This window comes from Sturnus vulgaris, chromosome 7 (genome assembly GCF_052056855.1).
Source record: "Sturnus vulgaris isolate bStuVul1 chromosome 7, bStuVul1.hap1, whole genome shotgun sequence".
NCBI classification, from domain to species: Eukaryota; Metazoa; Chordata; class Aves; order Passeriformes; family Sturnidae; genus Sturnus; species Sturnus vulgaris.
The window spans coordinates 14,240,513-14,267,704 of NC_142249.1; the positions used below are offsets into that span (position 1 = coordinate 14,240,513).

At 39.9% G+C, this 27,192-nt stretch overlaps 2 protein-coding genes across 4 annotated transcripts; one reads left to right on the forward strand and one right to left on the reverse strand.

Annotated features, from left to right (window-relative positions):
- The first annotated feature begins 6,474 nt into the window (after positions 1 to 6,474).
- C7H2orf69 (chromosome 7 C2orf69 homolog) lies at positions 6,475 to 11,809 on the forward strand. The gene is made up of 2 exons (XM_014879387.2): positions 6,475 to 6,771; positions 8,428 to 11,809. Exons 1-2 carry the CDS (start codon positions 6,475 to 6,477, stop codon positions 9,265 to 9,267), a joined length of 1,137 nt encoding a protein of 378 aa, XP_014734873.1. The 3' UTR covers positions 9,268 to 11,809.
- A 5,596-nt stretch (positions 11,810 to 17,405) lies between these two features.
- Positions 17,406 to 27,084, reverse strand: TYW5 (tRNA-yW synthesizing protein 5). 3 transcript variants are annotated; one of them, XM_088167828.1, is made up of 8 exons: positions 26,879 to 27,084; positions 25,335 to 25,489; positions 22,319 to 22,388; positions 21,413 to 21,457; positions 20,790 to 20,927; positions 20,101 to 20,188; positions 19,519 to 19,635; positions 17,406 to 17,800 (listed from the first exon to the last, which is right to left on the reverse strand). In XM_088167828.1, exons 1-8 carry the CDS (start codon positions 26,882 to 26,884, stop codon positions 17,544 to 17,546), a joined length of 876 nt encoding a protein of 291 aa, XP_088023954.1. In that variant the 5' UTR covers positions 26,885 to 27,084; the 3' UTR covers positions 17,406 to 17,543. The 3 variants fall into 3 exon arrangements, with proteins under 3 accessions (XP_088023954.1, XP_014734966.2, XP_088023953.1); XM_014879480.2 differs by lacking the exon at positions 26,879 to 27,084 and adding an exon at positions 26,383 to 26,531; XM_088167827.1 differs by lacking the exon at positions 26,879 to 27,084 and adding an exon at positions 26,317 to 26,484.
- Positions 27,085 to 27,192: the final 108 nt, after the last annotated feature.

Genomic DNA, 27,192 nt, shown 5'->3' on the forward strand with positions numbered 1-27,192 from the left:
AAATCAAATTGTTTTAGTTAGGCATTCAGTACTAAAGTCCTACTAATTTCCTTATGGACAAAGCTTTAAGTTTCCCTGGCAATGCTGCCATTTAAAAACAGGCAAAAAAATAGGACAACCCCCCCCCCCCCACCACTGCAAACCATCCAGCTGGTGATCCTGATAGCTACACACTACAGTTAACTGATAGTGATGTAAACTCCTTATGCCAGCTTGCTTAAGCACAGAAGCACAAATGCACATAATTAAGATCTGATGTTTGCTTTTCCCTCCAAACACAAATGCAGTATTTGTGTTTGAGCACTGGCAGTAACAACTGTGAACTATGCTATTAATGTCTGATTTAAAAGTGCTTGTGGCAGAATCCTGTCTAGAGGAACAAAAATAAAATGTATTCAGACAAAGCAACAGTGAAAAGTGCATTAAGAAAATTAAAAGCAGTGATTACAGAAGAAAACCATGTATACTCCTCTCAGAAAGTTATTTATGTATAACATTTCTTAAAATGGATCCAAACACTGTCATTTTCAAAAAACTAAATTTCTGAGAGGATATATTTTTCAAGTAGGTGCAAACCTTTGTTTTATTAAAAGGGAGAAATATAGTTCAGTACCTGTTTTGCTTATTTTCCTCCAGCATTTCTCAGGTTAAATAAATCAGTACTAATGGTCCAGAATCTAGATGCATTTATGGCTTCATTTATTAACTCAGTCATAAGAATTTATATCTTAAAAAAAAATACATTGCAGAATTGAGACTTGTTAAGTTCAGTAAGGGATACAGTGAAAACTGTCTGCAGCTTAAAGAAGCATTTCAAAACTAAACTGAGGCATCCACTTACTAGACAGTCTCCCAAAATGATCTCTAGCTCTAAACCAGTATCTGAAGGTGCATCCTTCCACTGAGGATCTGTGGATTTCAGCTTCTGCTGCAAGTGGCTCTGGCAGGATGAAATGAAAATGTTCTCTGGCCTGTTCCTATTGAAGCGTTCTGTAGTGTTTGCTGATGCTGTATACAATCATTCCTACAGCTGAGTCTTTTTTGTGAGATATGCACACAGAAAAATTCTGAACAATAACCACCAGAATAGTTAAGGCTATACAAAGCTGAATACAGCCAAACTAGAGGCTTTGGAAAAACCACAATCCAGGTAGGCAGAAAACATCCACCATGTTAGCTCACTGTGAGGTGGTTTTTGGCAGCCACTTCTGCCAAAGCATCCTGCCAAAAATTGTCAATTCATATTGCTCTCAGTCACATTGCTTCCACTGGCAGATTTAACAAAAACAAGTTTTCCCAAGGTGGCACCAAATAAATCTTGATAATCAGTTAAGGAGAGGTTTTTTTTGTTTGCTGTTACGGGATTTTTATTTTCTTAAAGTTTGTTTGATTTGTGGTTTCCCTCAGAAAAGCAGAAAGGGCTCACCTATACCAGCTACAAACACTGAATGCCACCAGGTATTCTGAAGATGGGCTTTTATTCCAAATGCAGCTGAGTGAAGTCTGGATATGGACCTCCTAACAGAGCAAAACAGCATTCTGCATGTTCATCACAAGGCTTTAAACAGCCAGTAGGAAGATTAGACAAGTTTTGTATCACAGGCAGACTTAGCTTTAGGTCAACAATACACTTTTCATTAGGTTTCACATGTGCTTGCTTGAGATGAATTAGAGAATCACAGAGTGGCTGAAGTTGGAAAGGGCATCCTGAGACATCTAGACCAAGTCACCTTCTCACAGCAGGTTCAGCTTGGGCAGATGGCTCAGGACATCTGAATATCTCCAGGTATGGAGACCTGGCCCAGTGTTTCACCATCCTTACAGGGAAGTATTTCCTTATATTTAAATATAGCTTCCTGCACATCAGGCAAGTGGGAAATAAGCCTCATCTTCTAATCCCAGAAGTTCCTTTTGGGACAAGAGTTAAAAAAACTCTTTAGGAATATTAAAAAAAATTAGATATGCTCTTAACATATGAAAAGGAGCTTCTTTAATTAAAACAGATTGTTAAAGGCATCATCTGGAGATATACTTACCACTGCTACTTGACTACTTTTGTGCTCTAGAGGAAGATAAAAGATTGAGATTTCTAGTATGCAGTAAATAATAAAAACTTCAATTCTCCATATTGCACAAGCATATACATAATTTTCTGCCTACATTTAAAGAAAAGACTTGTGATAAAGCTGAACAGAAGCAGGTGCTTAAATACTTTGACTAATAATAATTTAAGTTAGAGATATCTTTACTTACAGCCTTATATGTATTACATGCGCTAAAATCTTCCAAGTCTATCTACAAATCAAAGGGATATTCCTCATCCACATGAAGCACTGACTGTGACAAGATTATTTGCATGAAGAGCAATGAAGAATTGCTTGATACTGTAAAGTAACAAACATTGCCTGTTACATACTTTCCATTGTCATTACATATGGGAGAACATTCCTGGAAGCTGAACAATGTGTCCACTGGATATCATGTGGCAAAAGTCTGTCCCTTATTTCATATAAACATATTCTACTTGAATAATATTTTTTTTAGATCAGCATCCCATAAACAAATGAGTTAGCACAGAGTCCCGAGATTATGCAGTGCCCTTCCAAAGAAAATACTGTTCTCTGAAAATCAAAGAATTTCAAGTTGAGGACCTACTTGCCTACTATTTGTGTAATGTACCATGTAAGCAGCATCTCAAACGACTTTTGGAAAGAAAAACTAGTGTGGATGTGGTATAAATTCCAGAAACCCACGGTGCAAAGATACTGTCTTTGGCCAAATGCTGACCTTACTTTTGTGCATGCAGGGATCGAAGTTAAAAAAAGGAATGGCAGAAGTTAGTCTCATGCTGAATACATTGCAGCATACCCATCTACAAAGCCAGAATAGTCTAAGGAAAAGAAGAGAGACGGGAAATTAGGATACAAGCACACACAAGCCAAAATTTCACTGCCAAACCTCAGACTGCAGAAATGATTGGAGGCTGAGCTTTGTCCAATTCTTTAAGCAAAAAAATCCCCTTTTATTACACTCCTTGGGCCACTGTGCATTCTTTTAAATCCCAGACAGACTTCCTAATTTAACTTGACTCACACCAGGCAACACAGAGCTTCTTCAAGTCCCAAGTTTCTTGTGCACTTAGACAAACTGCAAGGCACAGAAACTTGTCATTGAAGTATGTGTTCCATGAACAGCAGAACTACTGATGTTTTTCTGTAGGGACTCTTGCCCTTTGCTCTTCATTTTTCGATTGAAGTAATTTCAGCCCTTTCTACCCACCATGTCTTCTGAGCACTGGAGCAGGACAGAAACAGCACATGCAGGCTCCAGTGTGCAGAGCCACCACACTGAATTTTCAGCCTATTTGTTCAAACACACTGTATAAAAGCTGAATTCCCCCCAGTGGAGGCATTCATTTGAATCATCCTAATCAATTAATCCAGCAGTTTTCTTAATCGTTCCAGATTATTTGCTCTGCAAGTCCTACTCTTCACTTAGAGCAGCCAACAGAGACATTGAAAATGACTGAAAGGTATTAAAAAGGTAGACAAAATCAAGATTAAATAAAACCAATTTCCAAAGGGAAACAGAAAAGAGAAAAAGGTGTTTTAAATAGTACTGCAGTTCCAAATACTTTCTACACTCTGATTTTTTCAGCATTAAAAAAACCAAAACAATCCTATATCCTGTTTTTTTTAGCAGCTTCTCCATGCAGCTGACATAAAAGAAACATGGATTTACTTTTCATGCTGAAAAGCTTTTATTCTCACTTTCATACAACTCAGTAAATTGCCCAGAGAGTGATTTATTCTCCGCTATGATCTCCTGCATATCTTATACCCACACAAAAGATGGATGCTGGCAGGCAGAGCTGTCAGTAGGAATTTCAGCAGAAGTAAATTGTTTAGTACTTACAATGCAGCATAATAGCTGTAATTTCATTTGAACTGTTGCCATTAATAAAACTACAAGCCAAGACCTAGCCATTCATGACTGTGCAGCCACTGGGAATTTCTCTGTGCACACTTCACCACAGATGCAGGTAGCTCAGTCCTAGAAGTGTTACTATACCTGAAAGAATGACAAGCCAGGCCTGGCACTTTCCCTCAATAGTGAAAGACACAGGTGCATATCAACTGCTAAGGAGTTTCCCATCACTATTTAACAGGTGTTTTCACAGCTATTCCCATTCTCTGCCAAAATGCAAACTAGCAATTTCAACCCATATGCATCGGAAAATGTTTCAAAGGAAACTACAATATAATACAGAGATATCCAAATATATGTATATGTAAACTGCACATTACTTGGGCAGGAAGAGTGTTTTTCTGGAGCTTGTTCTTCTGAAATATTACAGCTGCTACACATGAAAAGATAGAAATGCAAATACATTAAATATTTGGCTAAAGATATAACATCAGCAGATAGTTGTTCTTCACCTAGACTTCTGGTGAAGCACCTATTAAAATGCTTTAGCTTAAATGCTATGAATGATTAAAACAAACTATGGAGTGTTTTCTTGGTGTAAGAAAATGTATACAACCTGAATTCTATTCTATGCTGTTTATATATTCTTGAATGGAAGCTCAGGAGTGGCATACATGCTATAAAGAGAAAAGGACTAAAATGAAGGCTGACAAAGGCCTCTCAAAATACAGTACTTTGTGCCTCCATTGGGTGATAGGTGTAAGGATTAATACACTCAATTATTGATTCTACTTACATATTGCAATATCTACATGACAAAGACTGGAAGCAAACTCAGTATAATCAGTCTCCACTAAAATTTATAATATGGCACAGAAGATTACTTGGACACTCTTAAGAGTAGGAATAAATTGGTGTTTTCTATTTTAAGTGGGAAAACCAGAAAGTGTCCACTCGGATCATAGCCTTAGGGCATACTCACAGAGAAAAATCTAAGAAACATTCTACAACAATATCTCAAAACTTCAAACCAGGAGAAGGAGGATGTGCTTGGGAAAATTCCAGAGGAATATTCGGATGTTTCTGGCTGTTCTGATACGGACTTTCCAAACCGCGCCGCACAGCGCCATCTTCTGGTGACCAAAAATTGTATTTTCTTTCTAGTCTGAGAAAAAGCTAACCATACTTAAGATAATTTTCATACAAAAAATTAGTAGCGTCAAGCTTTAAAAAAAGCTATTGCAATCAAAAACCTATCAAACTTAAATCATACAAAAAGTAATTAATCTCTCCTATTCCTATGAACGTGCAAAGTGAAGAAAACTCTTTATGATGTCTTTCTCCCTTAATCAACACATCAGCCTTGTTCTGATTTCCGCAACTGAAGAAAAATACGTATTGCTTATACATTAAGCAGTGTAATCTAAAAGATGCAACATAACTTTCTTCCGTGCTTCTAAGGGGAGCCTCAATGACAAAGTGCAGCTCCTCTCTCTGGAAGAGGATTTGGATGAGCTTTGGGACACAAGAATTGCTGAGCTCCAGCATGAGCCCAAAGTGTGCCAAATGGACCATGACCACATCACAGCTCGAACTGAGCCTCCTGGGCACTCCACACACAGACATGCAGACTACAACTTACACTTCAAAAAACAAGCCCATCTAAAGTATTCTGCTGGTTTCTAGCTTGCTACACTAATAAATAGCCTTAATGCCACTATATTTCCTTAAACTCGTTGAGCTTCCCAACAAGAAGAAACCAGTCAATAGTTTGGTTACTTGATCAAGCAATTACTGTTTAATTAACTCTCCTTTCTTGAGTGGCTCAGCTAATGGGAGACAGGCGTGGTATTTGGTAGTTTTCCAGGTATGCATGCAAGTGTTTTTAAGTGGACTAGGAAAACAGAATAAGGGAATAAATAAGTGAAACATCAGAATTCTAGAAAAAGGAACCCTAATGCTTAGAAATAAACTAAAGGCTCTGTTTCCTTGCTTTGTTTGCTCTGTAAAACAGAGTTCTCACCAGTACTCGTGAAAGCTTTTCTTCCAATGTAGCAGAAGTAGCGTAACCAAAGCCACCATTTCAAAGTTACCTCTTTATTTACTTTTTTTAATACGACCAGCACCTTTAGGAGACAAGGGAAGACACATACCTTCCAGTTTGGAAATTAACTGCTCCACGTGGAGCGCTAGATCCCTCCTAGTGCTGTAACTGGTACAGGCACCCCCTGCGGGGTTTTACTGCCCTGCAGAGGACGCTTTGCGGGGCCGCTCCCCCATCCCAAGGCCGCTCGTGCCCCGGCTCCCCTCAGGATTTGGGGGCTCAGGCAGCGCCCGAGGCGGCGCGAGCGCACCTGCTGCCTCGCGGCCGCGCGCGCTTCCCGCCGCCGCTTTTCGAACTGCCTCGTGACGTCACCGCGGGGCGGGCACACGCGCGACGCCCCCTGCCGGGTCCCTCCGCAGGGGGCCGCGGGCCGGCCCGGTGGGCGGGGCGCGGGTGGCGCGCAGGCGCAGCGCACGGTGCGCGGGGCGCGGAGCGGCGCTCCCATGAGCCGGCGCTGCTGCTCGGCCGCCGCCGCCGTCGCGCTGCTGCGGGGGCTCGCCGGCCCCGCCGCGCTGTGCCTGGGCAGCGCCATGAGCCTCTGCGGGGCGCCGGCGGGGCCCGCGGGCGGCGGCGGGGGTATCTCCGCGGCGCGGCTGAGCCCGCCGTGGCTGCGGCTGCCCGAGGTGCCGGGCGCCGAGCCGCACCGCACCAACGAGCTGCTGCTGCTGCCGCCGCCGGCCCCGCGCGGCCCGGCCCCGTCGCCGCAGCACCACGTCGTGTACTTCCCGGGGGACGTGCAGGTACGGCGTGCGGCTGCGGGCGGAGGAGCGGGCGCGGGGCGGGAGCGGGGAAGCGGCGCCGGAGGGACGCGTCCCCGGAAGGGCTGCGCGGGCGGGCATCGCCCCTCGCTGCCCCGCACGGCCGGGCACACGGAGCGGGAATGGGCCCTCCGGAAAGCTGAGCTGGAGCACAGGTGGAGAGGAGAAGAGTCGTGTTCACAGAATCAATCCCTTAGGTTGGAGATCATTGAGTCTAACCACGTCAACTAGACCCTGGCGCTGTCTTGTCCAGCCTTTCCTTCAATACCTCCAGGAACGGTGACTCCACCGCCTCCTGGACATTGTATTCCAAAATATAATTACCCTTTCTGTGAAGGATGCTTCCTAATGTCCAACGTAAACCTCTCCCGGCACATCCTAAAACTATGTCCTCTTGTCGCCCGGGAGAAGAGACCGGCCCCCCGGCTACAGCTCCTTCCCGGGGCTTGTAGAGAGCAATGAGGGCTCTCCCTGATCCTGCTCGTCTCCAGGCTGGACACCCCCAGCTCCCTCAGCCGCTCCTCACAGGACTTGTGCTCCAGCCCCTTCTTCACCAGCTCCATTGCCCTTCTCTGGACTCACTCCCGCCCGGTAACACTGCCTGAGGGTGACATTTGTGACAGGGATGGGCAGGTAGTGTCAATGGAGACAAGGCAGCGAGACCCTGAGGGGCCCGTTTGTCCTCCCCAGGCAGAGCACTGTGTCTCTGTGCAGGTGTGTGGCCGTCCCAGACACTGCCCTTTGGGAATTCCACAGGCACTGAGGCTTTCCCAGCCTTTCCTGAGGAGACCCTTGTGCTCTCTTGAGTTGGCAGAGACTCTCAAGTGCTGTCCTGAGTATGTGGTCGACTTCTCTAACATAACATGCTCTAGTAGCCAGCTAATCTCAATTGTCATTAATGCTTCTCAAAAACAGGGGTAGTGCTGCCTTCTTCAAGGGAAAAGATTTTCCCTTCTGTCAGGTAAAGATAGAGAATTTTGTGTGTTTTTATTTTAAGGATTAGGATGGCCTACAAAGACTTAATCTGATTGCCATTCTTGCATATGGCTTTATTATTCCTTAGTAAAATGAAGGAACTAGTATTCTTTGCCATTAAGATTTCAGACATGAGGTTCATTCATGACTTGGGGGTTAATTTCTTTCCATCTATGCCCTCTATGGATGTGAATAAGGCAATAAAAATTTCCTACAGCTGAATGAGAGGGGATATTTTTGTTTCTGTATAAAATCCAGAAAACTTGCTACAATGTTTTAAGTCTGTTTTTGTTTTATGATAAGATAATCAGTATTTCTGTACATGGAGATAATACAGTAAAATTATGTATTCTGTATAATGCTAGGTTGAATAGTACTTTAATTTTCTTTTTGTATGAAGTCCACAAAAACTGTGAATATTTTCATGTCCTGATTTTATTGTATTTCTCTTGGGGGTATTAACAATGTGGTTAAAAAAAAAGTAAGCAAATCGAAATACATCAGTTTCTTTAATGTTCTTTTGTTCTGCAAACCTAAAAAGTGAGAGCCTCTAATGCATGTTTTTCTTTTACAGTCGTTTCTTATAAATATGAGTGCATTGGAGCTGAATATTTTCACAATGTAGTAATGCATCTTTTTTTTTTTTTTCTTTTAATTTTTCAGAACTATCATGACATCATGTCTTGCCACCCAGAAAACTTTCAGTGGGAGCACTGGAGTTTTGAAAATGTTGCTACCATACTTGCTCGCCGGTTCCCCAATAGCTTTATTTGGGTCATAAAATGTTCTCGAATGCACCTGCACAAATTCAGTTGTTATGACAATTTTGTGACAAGTAACATGTTTGGAGCACCAGAGCACAGCACTGACTTTGGAGCTTTCAAGCATCTCCATGCTTTGCTAGTTAATGCATTCAGACTCTCTCAGAATATTCTGCTGTCCCAGAAAAGTGTGCATGGTGTCAGCAAGGATGCAAAAATAGCTGCTTGTAAATCACAGCCACAGTCTGTTCCTACAACAAATGGCTGCTCATCCAAAGAAAGGGAGAGAGATTGTGAATGCTCTAATAATTCTGCTGTGAACTTCATGGTACCATCTGCTGTAGGGGCAGCATCGTTTACTTTGATTGGCTTCAGTAAAGGCTGTGTGGTTTTGAACCAGCTGCTTTATGAGCTGAAGGAAGCAAAAAAAGACAAGAATACAGATGCCTTCTTAAAAAACATAAAAGCAATTTACTGGCTGGATGGTGGTCATTCGGGAGGAAGCAATACTTGGGTTACCTACCCTGAAATGCTGAAAGAACTTGCAGAGACAGGAATTGAAGTTCATGCTCATGTTACACCGTACCAAGTGTTTGACACAATGAGGTCATGGATTGGGAGAGAGCATGAGAAATTTGTACAGATACTTGAAGAATTTGGTGTGGAAATAAATGATCAGCTGCATTTTGGTGATGAAGTTCCCTCCTTAGACAACCATTTCAGAGTTCATGAAGTATTTTGAGACTGTATGTATATGAACAGTTTATTCTTTGTAGAAGCACTTTAACATTGTAAATTTTGTCATCTAGATTTTCAGCTTTGAGCAGATGCTTTCTAAACAGAATACTAAATCAGTTCTGTGTTGCTAATAGATACTATATATAAATTTCTGTAGCTTAGAAAAGGCATATTGGGACCCCATAACTATAACAGATGTTTTTTGATTCCTGGAAAAAAAGTGTTATGAAGAACAATCCTATATATGTTTTTTGTTAAATATGAATGTTTATTCTTAAGCTATTGGCAGAATTTTGAGTCCTGGATGTCTAACATATATACTGCATTTAACGGGACTTTAAAGTACTTGAGAATTTCAGATGTGTAGATACTTCAGTTGAGTGGCTTCCAGGGTTAAATGTATTGGTCTTTGTCAATAACAGATGTAAGGTTAGTTTTTTTGGCTTAAGGAAATTGATTGTAAGAAGAATGTTAGTTATATATTTTGCTGAGATTTTTTTTTTATTAGGTAATTGAATATTCCAGTTTTGTAACATTTCATTGAGTTACAAGTACTCACCTTTGGAATAATAGTGCCAATGCATTTCTCTTCCTTATGTGCGCCTTGCCATTTCTGTCACTCGAAGGTTTGATTGATTAATTAATTGTGTAGTATTTGCTAGTCAACAGCCATTTCACCTGGGGGCTTGAAAACTTTGATGTAGCTATGTTAAGTAACCAAGAATGTTGATTAGGGTGCAGCTTGTTCCTGTTTCAACATACCTTGCTGCTGCTTTGCTAACTTCTGTAAGGACCAGCAGTATTACCTTTATTGTCACACCAAGAGGTGACATCCCTACCTTGGGGTGGGGCAAGGTTTCTCTTGGTAACTGCTGCATTGATGTTGCTCACAATTGAGCCATAAGCACATAATCTATTACAAGTTGCATAAAAAAAATTCAGACTGTGTTGACTTTAACTCTTTCAAAATGCCTGTTTTAAAATCTATTACCTCCTTTAAATGTATTGCAGTAGTTGCTTCTAGAGCCATCCAAAAATCTTATTTTTGGAGCCTAATTTTTCCTACAGAAAAAAAAACCCCTCTAATTAAATAGAAAGCCAGCCAGATTTGATACAAAAAATGTAATCTGGTTCAGACACCGAGCCTGAGTGTTCTTAAGAAAGAAATACTGAAAGATGGGCAATGATGGTATTAATGGAACTTGTCTATTGCAAGTAACTTCCCATTTATCTACAAAGCCTAGTATCATTCTTAAAGACAAATGGTATTGGATTTCCTGGATGTATAGGAATACAAAAGCAAGTTAGCAAAACACTGTGAAGATTACACAAACAGTTGTGGCTAAGTTGTGATAAAAGGCATTTTATTCACTTTGGTTCTGCGTTTGATGGTTTAGTGAATCTCTGCCCTGCTCCTTGTTTCCTGTGACTCTTACACTGTGGAAGGGAAGTCTTGAGTGATCTTTCTTCTGGTGGCATCATTAAAACTTAAAAGGTTCCATGTAGACAACTTTTGGCAGAAATTTTATACATCAGTGATCACTGAACAATGAGAAAAGTGTTGTACTCCTAAGAAAATTTTCTTAACACTCAAAATATTAAAGGCGATAGAAAGGATTATGCATATAGTGTGTACTTTACAATTTGAAGGAGAACTCTATCACCAATAATTAGATTCATGTACCTAGGTCATCAAAAGAAATCTATTTTAATTGATGTATAAAAGTGCAACATGCAAACAAATTACAAAGAACCTGAAATTTAGTTCCACCTGCTTTTTTATTTTAGGCTGTTTCTTGGATATTTCGTTCAATCCTATTTGTTGATTACCATCTTAATAGGCTTATAACAACTTTTTAATGTGTTTCAAGGAACATTTTTTCCCCTTTTTGGTCCTTTTGATAACATTTGCAGCATATGTGAGGACTTTTTTCTGTAAAGGAAATATGGCTCACCTAAAGAAGTGGCTTTAATAGAAAGCCTGCAAAATGGCTCGAAAAATGTTTAACCATCCACTTACAAAATAAAATTTTAGAAAGTAAACCAACAGAAACCCCAGAACATTCTATTGCTTTTGTTCCCTCAGTTTCAGACTGACTAGGCTAAGTTGGGTGTGCTAACACTTGCCTAATCCAATAACACTGCAGATCAGAGACCAATTTCTAAACAATTCTGTGCCTGCCAAAACAACAGGACTACGTTGTTGCAAGCTTTTGGAAATAGCTATTAAAATATTGACATTATCTTCAAAAGTTTCTGGATGGCTGTCCTATGAAAATAATACTAACCTGTTTGATGGAGGCTGCCTACAATAACTGTTAAATAGGCTTAAGTGTTGCTGCATTACTTGGAAGAATAGGCACTTTGTTGTAAAACTAATCTTGTTATGAGACCTCGTGTTGTGGAGGGAAAACTGACTGGTTGTTTTTCATTCTTTAAACAGCTGTAGTACTCTGTTGGAATGTGCCTCTGTCATTCACTACAAAGCATGCTAAAAATAAATTTTGCGAACTATGTAGAAAATAAACTATTTCTGATGGGTGAAACCACTTTGATGTGAGTATAAAACCATTAAACAAGGAATGTGCAGTTTTGTGGATTAAGCTTTATCAGGTGTTTGTGGAGACCTGGTTTAAAAAATCAGACTTATTTGATAACATTTTTTCAAGGATTTTTATTGGTGTAGTCAGAATCTGTAATTTTAAAACATCTCACAAACACAGGAAAGCTGGCATGAAGCAGCCAAGGGTGGGACATTTCTGTGTCGGTGAAATGGGTCATAGTTTGCATATGATCATTTTTTAACATTAATTGTAAAGGCAGTTTTTAATAAGCTTAGATGTAAATGCCTAAAGTTTGGTGGCTCTCCTGCTTGTAGTGGTGCAGTTCAAGACACTTCTGTATTTTAATGGAGTGAGCAACATTACACAGTCCTTAGTACAACCTAATAATGACTGGTGTTCTTTGTATTTCATGCCTGTTTCTGGTACAACAGACAAGACATTCTTCAGATTTTGAGGCATGCTAACGTGTTCTAAACTGTGACTGCTAAATTCTTTTAAAGCAAGGCTTGAGTCTGTGAAATTGTCCAGAAGACTTAAATGATTTTGTGTGAATCTAAAGTGCTAAAAAGTTTGGTAAACTTAATCCCATCTAGGACTAATTTAATCACATCTCTGCAAATGCTGATGCATTAATCAGTATTGTCCCCTAATTTTGGAAGGTGATTAGTGTGGCTGAAAGGAGCAATTTTCTCTGTCCTCCCATTGATAAAATCCTGCTGCCTCTCTGCACAAGCACTTTTATGGTAAGCTGTTCTATCTTTCTAAACAAACATCATTGCTGATAGAGATAAGTAACAGCAGTGCTATATATTTAAATAAGCATAGAAATTATTTTAAATAAGACTGCTAAGTCAGTTCGGGAGTTAGGCTGTTACAACTGTGGATATGCGCAGATAAAAATGATTGTGCATGAGCATGCACTCGGATTTTCTCCAGAGGCTCTTTCTGAGCTGTAACAGTTACTTCATCTCTGCACATAACCAATATTTGTTGTCTTGTACAGACTGAAATTTGAAGCACTGAGGTTAATTGTATACCCATTCATTTACCTTGAATGCTTATTTTAAATTACATTATCAGTTAATACAGGAAAGAATTTATTAACAGTGAGAATTTGGGGATGTCTGTGCTCTGTTGTGATACTTTTAGGTACACTGCAGCCTAGCAGAATCCACAAACACAAATATGTCTCTGGTGCCCTTGTGCAATACAAAAGCAAAGGCAGGTCTCTCAAAACTGCAGTCCATGAGAGAAGGCCTCTTTAAATCACCTTCAAAGTTACTTCACCATCTTTTTAAATCTAATATTGAAATCTCGTTTCATTCTTTTAAGGATGGTAGATTAAATTTTAAAAGTTTACTTCTAATGATCATAACTAATGAAAATTTAGACACATTTGAATATTGCGGATGGAGAACCTAAGACCAAAGCTGGCTTTCTGTTGGTGTTGTTGATCTCTTAACTGTGTTCAGATGCAGGGTGACTGTTTTTAACTGGAATAAACATGAAATCATTAAGTCAGTAATGCAAGATCATGTAACACCAATGTGTCAGACAGGCACTGCCTCTTCCAGTGCCAGACGTTCTGTTCCTGACTAACTTCATTCTATTGGTATTAACAACATAATTCACTCCTCCTGCTGACAAAAAAAACCCACTTGCACCGGATTAGCTGTTCCACATCACCGTGGAAACCATGGAAGACTGATTCTGGCAGTCATTTTGAATACAGTGTAGTGTGGGTTAAATGGTAGTGATGGCTTTGTGTTTCCTGTCATTAGAGCTTGATTAAATGTTTCCAAGTAACCCAAGAAGTACCAAGTTCTACTGAAGCAAATAACCAGAAAAGCAACTGGTAATAAAAAAGGGAAAAATAAATTATCTGGTTTTAATTCATGTGCATAAACACTTTATGTACTTGAAAAGGAATGGGGTGCCATTACTTCGAGATTCAGAATAAATTTTTCTTTCTTTCAGTAGGGTCTCAAAAGAGCACTTTGAGTCATTATTGCTGGTTTCTTTTGTTAAACTTGGCACTTCAGAGCTGAGTTGTTTCTAAAGAAAGCACTGCTGCAAGACATAAAAAACAGTCGAGAGACAGACCAGTGCTGAAGGGCAGGACAAGGCTCTTCTCCCACACCAGAGTTTACGCTCTGAGCAGTGCTCCTATGCCTGGGTGTCACACAAAGCTGTTGTATCCCTTACAGACCTTACAGAGCTTGGCTTTCCTTTCCCATTCCCCATCGTGAGAAGTACATTAGGGTTTTGTGATGGAAGTTTAAAACAGTTCATGTCCTGCTTGACAGCTGAAGTACAAATGTTTTCACAGCAGAAATTGTCCATTGCTATGATCTGTGTTATTACTGCAGGCAACAGCTTCTGAGCATTTTTGTATGAACGTGGCAGCTCACATGGAGCTGTGTGTTTGACATGGCTGAGCAGTTCTGTTAATGGCTTCAGTCTGTGACAAGGAGGAACAGACCTGAACTTTGTTGGAAACAAAGTCATCTGTTCTTGTTGCTCTCAGGAACAAGAGACTGCTGCTTAAGAGAGATTGTTGCTCCCAGAAATTCCTACATCCAGAGCTCAGAATCTATCCCCACTGTAGAGTCTGACCCAAAATAAAATATAAAATCTTAATGCACAGCATTACTGCAAACTTGGGTAACTGTCTAAGAAAATGTAAAACTTCATCTGTCCTTCAAGTAACACCAGAATCTTTGGTTATTGAGTGATACCAACTTAGAGAATCCCTTGTAAAAACTACTGTCTCAGAATGTGTATCTTCAACAGCTGTATCATTTGCAGGAAGATATCAGGTTTTGGAAGATAGATTTTGGTGAGAGGAAAAAAGAATCAAGAGTATACAGGAATTTCTCTGAAGCTGTGAAGTAATGCATATTGGGATCATATCATATGTAATATCACCTCTACTGTGATAAAATCATTCTCATCTTATTCAAGTAAGTCTTGTGAAACGAATAGTGTGAATGAGACAAATAGTTTCGTCCTGCATATTTAAAAAAAATTACAAACATATTTCTGATCCTTTGTGATCAAGACAAATCCTTTCTCATTAGGCATTAACTCGACACTTAACCTAGAACTTGTGTAGCTGCTGGAGAGGAACATCTTGTAAGTACATCAAATTGTCAGCACAACCATGACAGGCAGATTTTTAATGGTATGTTTAATTGTTTGACAAGAAAAATATTTTTACATCAATTTTTTCATTTGAGTGTTTCCATAGCAAGCACATTAAAAAAATGAAATCTGAAATAATTTGTCATCCTTTATATTTCATATGGTTAAGAATAAATAATTTTTTCCAGGTATTGACTTGCAGTGAATTTCCATTTTAAATGTCTCAGTCACCAAATTTATAGAGTATTTCGAGGTATGCAGTAGGCCACGTTTAAACTTCTGAATTTTACACACTGTCTTTATGTAGCTGTCAACTCATCTTTCAGTCCTGGGCAGTCTGCATCATCCAACTCCTAGGAATACACTGAAGTGGCTGCTTTGAATGCTTAAGATGGTCAGTGTTTATTTTTCTAATACCTGTTAACACAGTTTCATCAGTTTTACGGTAGCAGGATCTGTAGCAGACAAACATCCACAAAATGTAAGTGGCTCTAATTCTTTGTGTGATTTCAGTAATGGATTTCTAAGTGTAATCTCTTAATATATTACCTGAAAGTTATTCCTTTAATGCTTTCACCATTCATTCATCACTTTATTGCCTGCTTCACACCATCTTGCATAGTGGTTACAAAGCACTAAGTAACTTAATTTTTTAACACAATAACTTCCAGATTTTTATCACTAGTTAGATTATACTCAAATACAGAAAATAAATTTTTTTATGCTTGTATTCTTCTTTTATAGCATTTCAAAACAACTGTTTTAGAGAAGTTACTAAAAAATTGAAGAAACTCTTTCCATGTTAAATAAGGGCTCAATTTTAGAGTTGGCAGCATGAAGATAAAATTTACACTGAAGTGTTGAGGGGCCTGAGAATACCAAGCTAAGGCCTTCCTTTTGAGAATGGACACCCGAGGAATAGCAGAAGGAGGCATCAGCACACTACTTCTCTGTACCAATATCTTGAGAAGTGCTGGCAGTTACAGTTTAAAGTGATGGCTGTGCAGGCACAATGCTGGAACACAGCTTTGTTGAGCCCTGCAGGCTCTCTGAACCTCTCCATTCAGTCCTAACACACAAAGAATATGCTCTGTTCACCTCTGCAATTCAGACTGGGCCCTTGACATTACCAGTCCAACAAAGCCAAGAGGTTACCCCAGCCTAACAGGCAGAGAGATTCTGTCTCAGCAGTATGCACAAGCAATCCTTGTTCCTTTCTGAACAAAAATTTTGGGAGACCTATTTGTGATCCCAAATTTAAATTCTACCCTCAGAACGTACAATGATGCCCGTCAGAATCGCTTGGCTGGTTCCATTCATGCTTATTCATTGAGGTGGCTGGGTGCCCATTCACATGGTACCAGACTATTTTCACTGTGCTGAACTGCCAAGAAGAACAGGTTTAGAAGAATAATCTGCACAGTGTTCAAGCTCCTGCTCTTCTGATGAAAGCTTTTTTCCAGCACTTTTTTAACACTACACATTTATTTAGTCTAAGAGCTTTTGACAAGTTACAATTCTGAAAAAACATTGCTAGAAGTAACAGACTGACCTAAGTCAGATAAATGCTGCATTCCCTAAACAACACAAGTAATAACATCAGAGGTGTTTCAAAAAGACAATGACTAGCCTGTCCTTTTTGTCAGATCCCCACCTTTATTTCAGAGGGCTTTTGTAAGCACCACAATCTGCTGAAAAAGTAACCTTCTACAATGCCTGAACAACAGGCTCCCAAAAGGTGCTGTGCAAACCCCCTTTCATATGGTAACAAAGAGCACAGCAAATACAGCTCCCAACTGATTCTGTGTCTACTTCACAACTGTGAACTCCATTGCAGATACTAGGACTGGATCTGAATGGATTTGTGGGCACATTAGTGGCAAGTGTTTCACAGCTGCAGCAACAGCAATGCTGTCTGACTGCACTGGGGCAGTGACAAAAAAGATTTCCCCCCAGTAGTACATTTTTGAGCTAGGAAAAGGGTAAATAATTTACATTGCAGTCAAGCTGCTGCACAATTCTAAGTGTAACCTGAAATGGTTACTTTTGCTTTTTTTTCCATACCCACTCTGTTTCACTACAAGGAGGAGAAGAAACTCTGTACACTAATTGCCAGGTAATGACTTGAAAAGCAACCGTGACCATTACAGCTACGACCAGTGGCTTGCTTGGACCTCCTCAGAAGCCACTATGGCTTTCCTAAAATTTAATGAGGTTACATTCACAAAGATGTGCAGTTACTTGTAAGCATACATACTGTCAGCCTACATACCAAAACTTTTGTTCAGAAAAATTTAAGTAGAACATTCTAAAAAAGTACAAGTGGAGGCATTGCGAATGTCTGTCTCATTGTAGAAAAGAGACCATCTCCAGATCAAGCAGACTGTGACCTCACTGCACATGAAAAACAAGAAAGAAAATCTACAAGATCAACTTTGTTATAGATGAATGTTTATTGACAGATTATTGGTCTCACAGGAAGGGTATGTAAGTACATATGGACAGTTTCCATACCATACTAACATAGAATTTTCTACTTGCAAGGGACCTTGCTGAATTACAATGTGTCACTTTATCCATAATCATTCCTATAGGCTTTTTCTTGGATACGTAACACCATTCTCCGAGCATAAAAATCCCTGTATTCCTCAGGTAGTTCTTCAAGAGTTTTCAAGGCTCTGTCCAAGATCTGTATAGCTCTAGAGGCTGCCATGGGATCTTTATTTCCATAAGTGTCCGTCTTATCATAGGATTCAGCAGGAAGGTGCTTCCAAAAGACATTCAGTGCCACTCCAAATTCCTCAGAAAGTACATTATGGAACCACAAAGCTATAGGAAGAACAGTGTCTAAAATAAATATTACTGTCCACAACTTCTGTGTGATTCCACACAGGTGTCAGAATTGCCCAAACTAAATCTAGTTGAGGAAAAGCCTAAACTACTATATTTCTGGTTATTTAAAAATATCCATGTGAATATATTGCATTGTACCAAATTTAGGAAGTACTTCAAGACATTTATGCTGATCCATAACTTCTCATAAAAGTAACAACTGCTGAAGTGTAGAGGTACTCAAATGTAAGCAAAGCATAAGCATGTGCAAGATGAAAGAAAGAAACCTTCCCTCGTTCACCTCCACTCTAAATGCAGGTATCTGTTTTCACTTAGTCCCTAACCTTGCACACACTGTCCAGGCATTAATGTAAACCACCAGCATCAGCCACGTCACTCAGGCAAGTTGCTAATCTTCTCATAATGAAGGCAGGAGGTTTTTCAGCTGAATCATCATGACTGTGGTAAGGAAGCCAAGACATCTTTGTTTCACTGAGTACATTTAAAGAATCAGTTTAATATGATATATTTAGGATATTTGAATTTTAAGCTAAAAGTCTGAATGCTGTGTTTATTCTATCTCATTTGCCTGTAGGTGCTGAAGACATAGAAAGTTTCAAATGAACATGATTTTAAACATGAGAAATCAACATGAAGTTTCTTTCAGGTTAGGACGAGGGGCTGCTTCTACCTTCTTCATAATAACCACACACATTCCTCAAAAAACATCTTTCTTTTCCAGTGATATGCACTGCAGAATGCTGACAAAGCACCACTCTCTGGACTCAAAAATCCCTATACTCCCCAGTCAGTCTTAAGAGAGCTGAGTGTGTCTCAAGTTTGACTCTGCTCACCCAGAGGCAAAGACAAACAAGTATCTGGACTTCATAAACAGAAAACAGGGATGCTGACATCAGCAGCAGTGTGACATATAACGATCTAATTGTAACCAAAAGCTTACATAGGAAGAAACATAACGGTAAGTTCAAAATTAAGTAACAAGTCCAAGGCTAAGAAACTATTAAAAAATAACTTCCTAAAAATCGTTTACCTTCTTGTTTACTGACCTGTTTATATTGCCCAGATAATGTAAAAGTGACAGGATAAGCCATATCTGCTGCAAGCTCACGACAAGTTAAAATAAAATCAGTAAAGAGGAGTAGTTCACTGGGAGTAATTCAAATGCCTTTCCCTGACTAGCAGAATTTATCATGTCAGCCCAGGAAGCAGCTTTCTTCCTGTGCAGAAAAATTATTAGAACTTGTCTTTCCATTCCCCAAAGATTATTATAAATCTTTAGAACGCCCAATAACTCCACCATCCATAATTCTCATCATGTGCCTCACAGTGCTTAAGTCCCAGAGCTACAGAAGAACAGAAATGGTATTTCACTCAAATTGTGTCACTAAAAAACTCAGGTCACTGAAGTTGTTTCAGATTTCAGAAAGTAAATTTATAGTATTAATCTATTAAGACACAAATTCAGGAGCATAGAATGTACACTTGAGAGAAAGTAAGATTTGTAGGTTGATATAATACTGGTTTTTAGTTTAATTGTACAGTTGGAAGAAGTAAATGAGTTTTGCCAGTATCTTTCAATGCTCCTACTTATAACAGAGAAACGTTTTAGTAACCTCTTACCATCTCCAGAAATCATAAATTAGAAACAAGACTCTTTAATACCATGCCATGGTCAGGAACTATTTACTACTTACCTGGAATAAATAACACATCTCCTGCTTCCAAAACACATTGATAGCGCTTGGCTTTCTCAAAAAGGGGATATTTCTCCAAGTCTGGGTTATCCACATCCAGCACCTCTGATTTAGTACCTAGGAGAGTTTCAGTGAATAAATATTCCCACTCTTCCAATAGTAACAAAGCATTATCATATTGCTGGAAATGGCAGTTCTTGAATCAAATTTAGAACTGGTTTATTTCTCAAAACCAGGGAAACCTGATGGCACCCCTCATTTACTGAAGAGATGTTCTCCTTTTGTCTGTATTTGTTTTGTAACTGCAACCTTATTATAACACCGAAAAACACGTTTCCTGACATTTAAAAAATATTTTGAACCCAGACAGAACCTTTAACTCCTTCAGTTAGGTGTTGAAAATAATCAGGCAAAGCTGCTGTTCTCCTTAGCTTTGACTAAAGCACACAGAATCAGAGTTGAAGGAACAAATTACTTCTTTTATACCAAGTCGTCTTTTAGTGATTATTTTCTACAGTGCAACATTTGTGAGCTAAAAATCTAAAATCACCAAACTGAACTAGACACCTATGACATGCATACCTGATAAATACAAATATGGTGCATCTCGAGGACTGTACAAAACAACTCTTTTTTTCCCTGTGACTTGGATTAAGAAGTTGTCCATTACCTGGGATGAGCGTAATAAGAGAGATGTCAGCCAAAAGTTGAGTGAACAAATATATAGACTTCAACTCATCTAATTATTAGCTTAAAAAAGAGAATTAATAAAACCTTCAAATTAAGAATTATCTTATAAATAAATTTATTCAGAACTCACTGCACAATGTTAGAAGACAACCTTATTTGGAATCTATTGCATTGCAGCCAGATACCACTACAATCATTGCACAGTTGGCAGTGTATTGTACAACTAGAATTTATCCCAATCTGGCCATTAGAGTAAAAAAAAAGAAGGAAAGCAATATTAAAGACAAAAATGTTGAAAGTTACTGTGTTTCAGATTTTCAACTGAAACTCAAAACAGTTACGGGAAACAAAATAAAACATCCTTTAATCTTACAAATCTGAATTAGACATAAACACAGTTAAGATATTATGCCCAAGCAATGCAAAATTTAAAGTTCTCCATACCACTAATTGTGGTTCATTTCACTATTTTAAAATACGTGAAATTTGTTATTATTCTCTAATCTTTGGCAGAGATTTGCACCGTATTATCTCTGTAATGCCATCTGGAACACTTTATGCTAAACCCATGTAATACCTACATCATAATGTGTCCATAACTGTAATCCAGCTGAGCTGATGCGGAAGACACTAGAGAAAAACTGTTCCTTCTCAAAATACTCTGGAATATGAACATCTTCTGCTAAAATAGGAAACTGCTTCCTGATATCTGCAATATCCTGAAACAGAAAGGGCATAACTCAGAGAACTATCTGTGCACGTTTAAATGGGGGAGCACTTCACAATCATTTCCAACCATATGAAACAGGGTTAGAACTTCAGCATTGGCAAACACCTGAAATGAGCAATGCTTTTCAGCACTGACTTGTTCAATGCCATTAATAAGAACAGCCAGGGAGCTGCTCTTAACCATGGCTGCTAGGAATCACACTGAAGGAGCAAGAGATCAGCATAAATCCTTTTCTATTAGTTTACAACAAAAGCTAAAGAAAGGGAGTTTAGCAATGTACTCTCCAGTGATCAGCTCAGCTCCCATGCAACACCACACAACAGCATCTACTTCAGACACATTGAAGTACTCTGACCTAAATCCAGTCAGATTCACAAACTATGTGACCTTAAGTAAGCTGTATGACAACAGGCTTAAAAAGTATTTCTAAATTGCAACTTTACAATATTAGAACTGTAATCTCCGGTAACTTACCTTCCTAACATCTTCACCCACTGATCGCAAATAGTACCTTTCATCCTGAAGAGAACAGAAAAAGAGAATGGTTTGGGGTTTTTTAATAATAATTACCAAAACACTTAAACAAAGAGCTTGTATTTTCTCATTTATGTAATGCAGAGTTTCATTAAAATATGGTACAAATAAAGGGCATCTACAAATTCAGCTACTTTGTTATACTGCCCTTGGCTGATCCTTGCAGTTCAGCTTGAGAAATGGGAAAAATAAGTTATCTGAAAGAAGAGTCAACTGTTTCAGCATTGCTATTACTGAACAGATTCAAAGCAAATGCAGATTGTTATTTAGGTTCTTCAGTGTACTGATACAGAGAACTATTTTGATTGTCTTCAAAACTTACAGCATTCTATGCAGCATAAAAGGTAAAAAGCATGTCTACAGTTAAAACTATTTTCTTGCCAGTCACAGTTATCTGGAAAATCCCTAGCCTGAACACTGATATGTACAGATAACCACACATTTGCTACTCACAAATTATGTTACAATATATCTGGATTTGTATTTTAACAGTCATCAAATCCTAAAATATCTTCATGACGTTTTCTTGCAAAACACACAAATGATATGATTGTTATTCTAAAGCGAGATTTGATTTCTAAATATTATACTGGAATTTTTTTCTCATGTATGCAATTTTTATTAAGAGAAACAGGATGACTGAAGTTAACAACACTGTACACATACAAAAAAACTTCTGAGAAGAATTACTTCTCATATTTTTTCCTTTGGCATCAAGCCACAAGAAAGTTAAATTAAAGATCAAGTCTTTTACTAAAGTAAGACTTTAAATAACAATTAATCACTTTCCTCTCCATATACCAGCAAAATAACCAAGAGAAGAAACTATGACACTAATGAAATTACCTCAGTAAGAAAGTACTCCTTGTGCTTGACTTCAGCTGCTCTTCGTACAAACACATCAAAAGGCAGAGTTCTGAAATATGAATATTTGAATTTGTACCATGAATCAGTGTAACAGCACACGTTCTAAACTCTAAATTTATAATAACTCCCCTACCATATCAAGTATAATGGAAGGTGCAATAGGCTGCTCTTGTACTCTTTAACTTAACATAGTGACTAATCAGTGTTTGCAGCAGATGTTTGAACAGTTCTCCCAAGACACAAATCCTACACTTAGAAAGTTCTCTGTTTTAGTGAACTGTTCCAATATATATTCAAACAGAATCCTGTAGTAGCTGAGGCTGGAAGCACCTCTGGAGATCCTCCAGTCCAAGCCCCTTGCCAAGAGCGGGGTTCACTACAGAAGCTTGCACAGGACAGCATCCAGTTCACTTTTACGGATCTCCAAGGATGGAGACTCCATAATCTCTCTAGGCAACCTGTTCCATTTGTTCCATTGTTTGACTATCCTCACTGTAAAAGTGTGTGTCTGTGTGTGTTAAAGGGGTTAACAGAATTTCCTGTGTTCCAGCTTGTGCCCATTGCCTCTTGTCCTGTCACCATGAACCACTGAGAATCCGGCTCCATCAACTGTTCATACACTTTGTTAAGACCCCTCTTGAATTTAGGAGTTCTGAATGGTCTGAAACACAGAGCTAAACATTTTTCACAGTGAAATTAAGACTCAAACTGTGGCAATGATTGCTTAACTGTTTCTTTAAGTGTGTCATTTTTAGGCTTGTTTATGTACATGTTTATAAATTTGCAGAAAAGTTCAGCATCAAGAAAATTTCAACAGGGAAGATGCACGTGTTTATGTCTATGCATTTTCTACTATGAATTTGTACAGGAACACAGATGACTACCTTCATTTGTACATCTGTAAAATGTACTTCAGTTATATGGATTTTTTTTTAAAATGTATGCTTTCTTAGCTTCTTAAAACACAGGAATCTTGATATTTTCAAATGTTTCTTTGCAGTTTTCCTTAAATTTACTAAACACAACTTCAGAAGATTCAAGAAGACTCACTGGGCATTAGAGCTGGTCCCTCTGAAGTCAGTAGGACTTTTACATATATATCTACATAATGGCAGCTTTTCATACAGATTACACAAGCACAATCAGCAACAGGACATGTATTCATTATTGTTAATTCTGTGTTACACTCATGCAGCTCACCATCTCACACTGTCACTGGATAATGAATTATTACACGTAAACATCACATTTCAGAGCAACCTCCAAGTACCCAGGGTTAAGAAGAAGCCACTCTCTAGCAAAATTTTTCTTGATCCTGTTATCTTTTTTACCAGAATGTGAACTTGCATCTGAGAGTACTTAAAACAATTCTCTAAACATTTTAAGCTTGTTTGCAATAGGCAAATACAAAACCCACTGAAGTCAATGGAAAAGGAAACACAACCCAATGCTCTGACTTCAGCCAAACTGTTCTATCATGTCCACTTACACTTGCTGCTGAACAAAGTGAGAGCACAGCTTTAGTACAGCTTGAACTGAAGCATTTTGGTGCTACCACAGCTCTGCCCTTGCTATCTGACCTAATCACCCCATCTCCCCCCTTACAGTAGCACTGGCACTCATCTGACCTCTTCATGAACCTGCTTACAAAGCTAAAACAGCAGAAAAACATTCAGATTTCTGCAGCACGTCACAACCTGGCTGAATGAGTTCCAGAACCAACACAAAAACAGGGGTAGGAGCATGCAACTTACAACAGAACTGCAGTACTACTAATGTTCACCAGTTTAAACTAATGGATGTTAAGTCCTCAGAGTTTCTATTATTTTCTTTCTACTTACTGTCCCTTCAGATTAGAATGAGGGGCTTGCTGTGGAAAAGGTCAAAGCTTCCTGAATTTCAAGTGAAGTATGTGAAAAGTCCTGACACCTGCTATAATGAAACACCATCAGAGCATCAGAGAGTCCATATGGCTGTCTACAAACCTGCTAAAACTAAGCCTCCAGAACAACTGTACATGAACTCACAGCAAGACTTACTAAAAAAAAAAACCAAAACAGAGCAGGGAAAACAAAGTATGGAGATAAGGCAAAGTTAGTCAAGTACAAGCTAATTTCAGAGATTCAAAAGTTCATCATGTAGTCTGCAGAATGCATCATGATTGTAACTTGTGTTTATCCCTTGAACAAAGAGGCTCCACTCAGAGACATGTTTATACCAATATCATACACTCCCACCTGCTTAGAAGTTGAACAAGCTGAGAACATCCTGTTCCCACTTGGGGAAAATAAAGGACTGCTAAAATAAAGGCATTTATCTTTGAAGTACAATGACTGAGATGAAATGAATTCTGAAGAAATGTTCTGGCAGTTACATAAGAAAAGCTCCAGAGATCAAGGTTTTTTTTCTGGCCCACATCAAGATTAAAGAGCTGGTGAAATGTGTGGTATCCAGTGGTTTGAACATTCTGAAAGCTGCACATGCTAACTTTGAAAGGAGCTTGATTTTAATTAGTTACACCTTTCTGGAGTGGAATACCACAGCTGGCACACACACACCAGCATTCAGAGGGGATCAGACAAACAGTGAGTCAGAAATTATCAGATTATTCAGTAACATTGAGCATGCACCATATAACTAGAACAAAATACCAGGTCATCGACTGGAGATATCAAGGGTATTTGGGTTTATTTTTAATTAACAGCTGCAAGTGCCAGGCTCAAACTTCCAACAAGAGTGCTCTGACAAAATACAACACTTCTTCATGACAACACTTTAAAAGTGCTGTTTTTAAAGTGCCCTTCATTTCATTGTATTTATTCAGGGTGCAGAATTAATAGAAGAGGGAGAAATCTAGGACAACCCTTTGATACACAATGTAATGTTTTCACAAACTATCTTCCCATTCCTACTCTCAGCTTCAAACAGATGCACTCTATGTCTGTAAGTTACAAGCAAATGCCTTTAAAATACAAGAGGCCTTGGAGTAAAGTACCTATACACAAAGTTCTTACTGAGGAAATCCATCTGTGGCACTGCAGAAACATGGATCTTTACTTCTTTAGATCCTTCAGCTTGGCTCAAGTAATCTGTTGTCCATTTGGTGGTGCAACTGCCCAGTTCCAGTCCTGTCAGCACTACTGGCTTTCTCTAAGGAACAACAACAACAAAAAAAAATCAATGGTGAATGATCAAAGCATCCAATGGAAAAAAAATGGAAAAATGAATTTTTCAAATCACAATCCAAGCAAACAAGTCATTTGAATGCCAGGACCCAGTACACAAGGTCACAACTAATCTGTTCACAAGCACTGTGAATCAAATGCTTAATGTTGAAACAAAAGGCAATAAATTATGGAACTGTTTCTCTATCAACTACGTGTTCTTTCCTAGTTGAGTAAGGAAAGATATGGAGAGGCAAAGACAATTATAGCCCAATTATAGTTTGTGCTGGGGCCATTCAGGAATCCAGCCAGATGAAGGAGTAGATTTAATCCTTCTAGCCAAGACTTAGCACAAAACAAAACTGTGTAGAAGCCCACACAGTTAAGGTGCAGACTGTGACCTGTGGTGATGCTGTTATGTTCTCGTGAGAAAAGCTCAAGGTTTCTTGCTGCTCACAATCACGAACAGGTTTGATCCAGCCAGCACACAAAAAGTAGAAAGACACTTTTGCTTTCAATTGGAATTCAGAGGGTGGGGGGTAAGGGGGGGACGGGGGAAAATAAAACAAGAGATGACAAAGCAACAAAACTAACGATCACACTTTTTAACCACTGCCAAAGGAAATGGCCTCTTACAGAGATCACCGTCGGAGCCTGCCAGCAGCTCAGACAGGATCTGCCTATAGAAGCTCCTTGCTCCAAAACTCCCATTCCCCTCAATGGATCAGGGCACCTTTCCGGGAACACACACCCCCAAACCCTGAGGTTTGCCTGCCCCAGCCGTGCCCGCTGAGGAGGGGTCCCCGGACACACCCTGCCTTGCCCTGTGTCCCCGTGGAGCCCCAGCCGCTCCGGCGGGTCCCGCTCAGAGGCCCGTACCCGCGGGTAGATGTCCCGCAGGAAGCGCTCCCGCGTCACCCCGGCCAGCCGCTCCACGGCCACGGCCGCCCGCTCCCGCCGCTCCATGGCCACGGCACCGCGTCCGCCCCGCCGCTTCCCCCGGAAAGAAGAGCCCGCGCACAAGCGTTCCTGCCTCTCCCTCTGGGCAAGGGCCCGGGAGCCCGTGGATGACAGAATTGTCAGGGTTGGGAGGGACCTCTGGAGACCATCGAGTCTGTTCCAACCCCTGCCACGGCAGGGTCACTTGGAGCAGGTGACACAGGAACATGTCCAGGTGGGGTTGGAATGTCTCCAGAGAGGGAGACTCCATGACTTCCTGGGCAGCCTGTTCCAGTGCTCTGCCACCCTCAACGCAAAGCTGTTCTTTCTCAAGCTGAGATGAACTTATGTTTTAGTTTATGGCCGTTACTCCTCACTGAGGGCCATGAGAAGTGTCTGGCACCATCGTCTTGGCACCCGCCTTTGAGGTATTTACATGCATTCATGAGATTCCCCCACAATCTCCTCCAGACCGAACAGGCCCAGCTCCCGCAGTCTCTCCTCATGAAGAGAGATGCTCCAGGCCCTTGATCATCTTTGTGGCCCTCGCTGCATCCTCTCCAGCACTCCTTGTCTCTCTTGTACTGAGAAGCCCAGAGCTGGACCCTGTATCCCAGCCGTGCCCTCAGCAGGGCCAGCAGAGGGGCCGCTCCCCTCCCCCGGGGGTGACAGCGGCTCGAGCGCCCTGACCCGGAGCCGCCGCCCCCCCCGCCCTGCTCGCGCCTGCACCGGAACCAGCGGCGGCCGCAG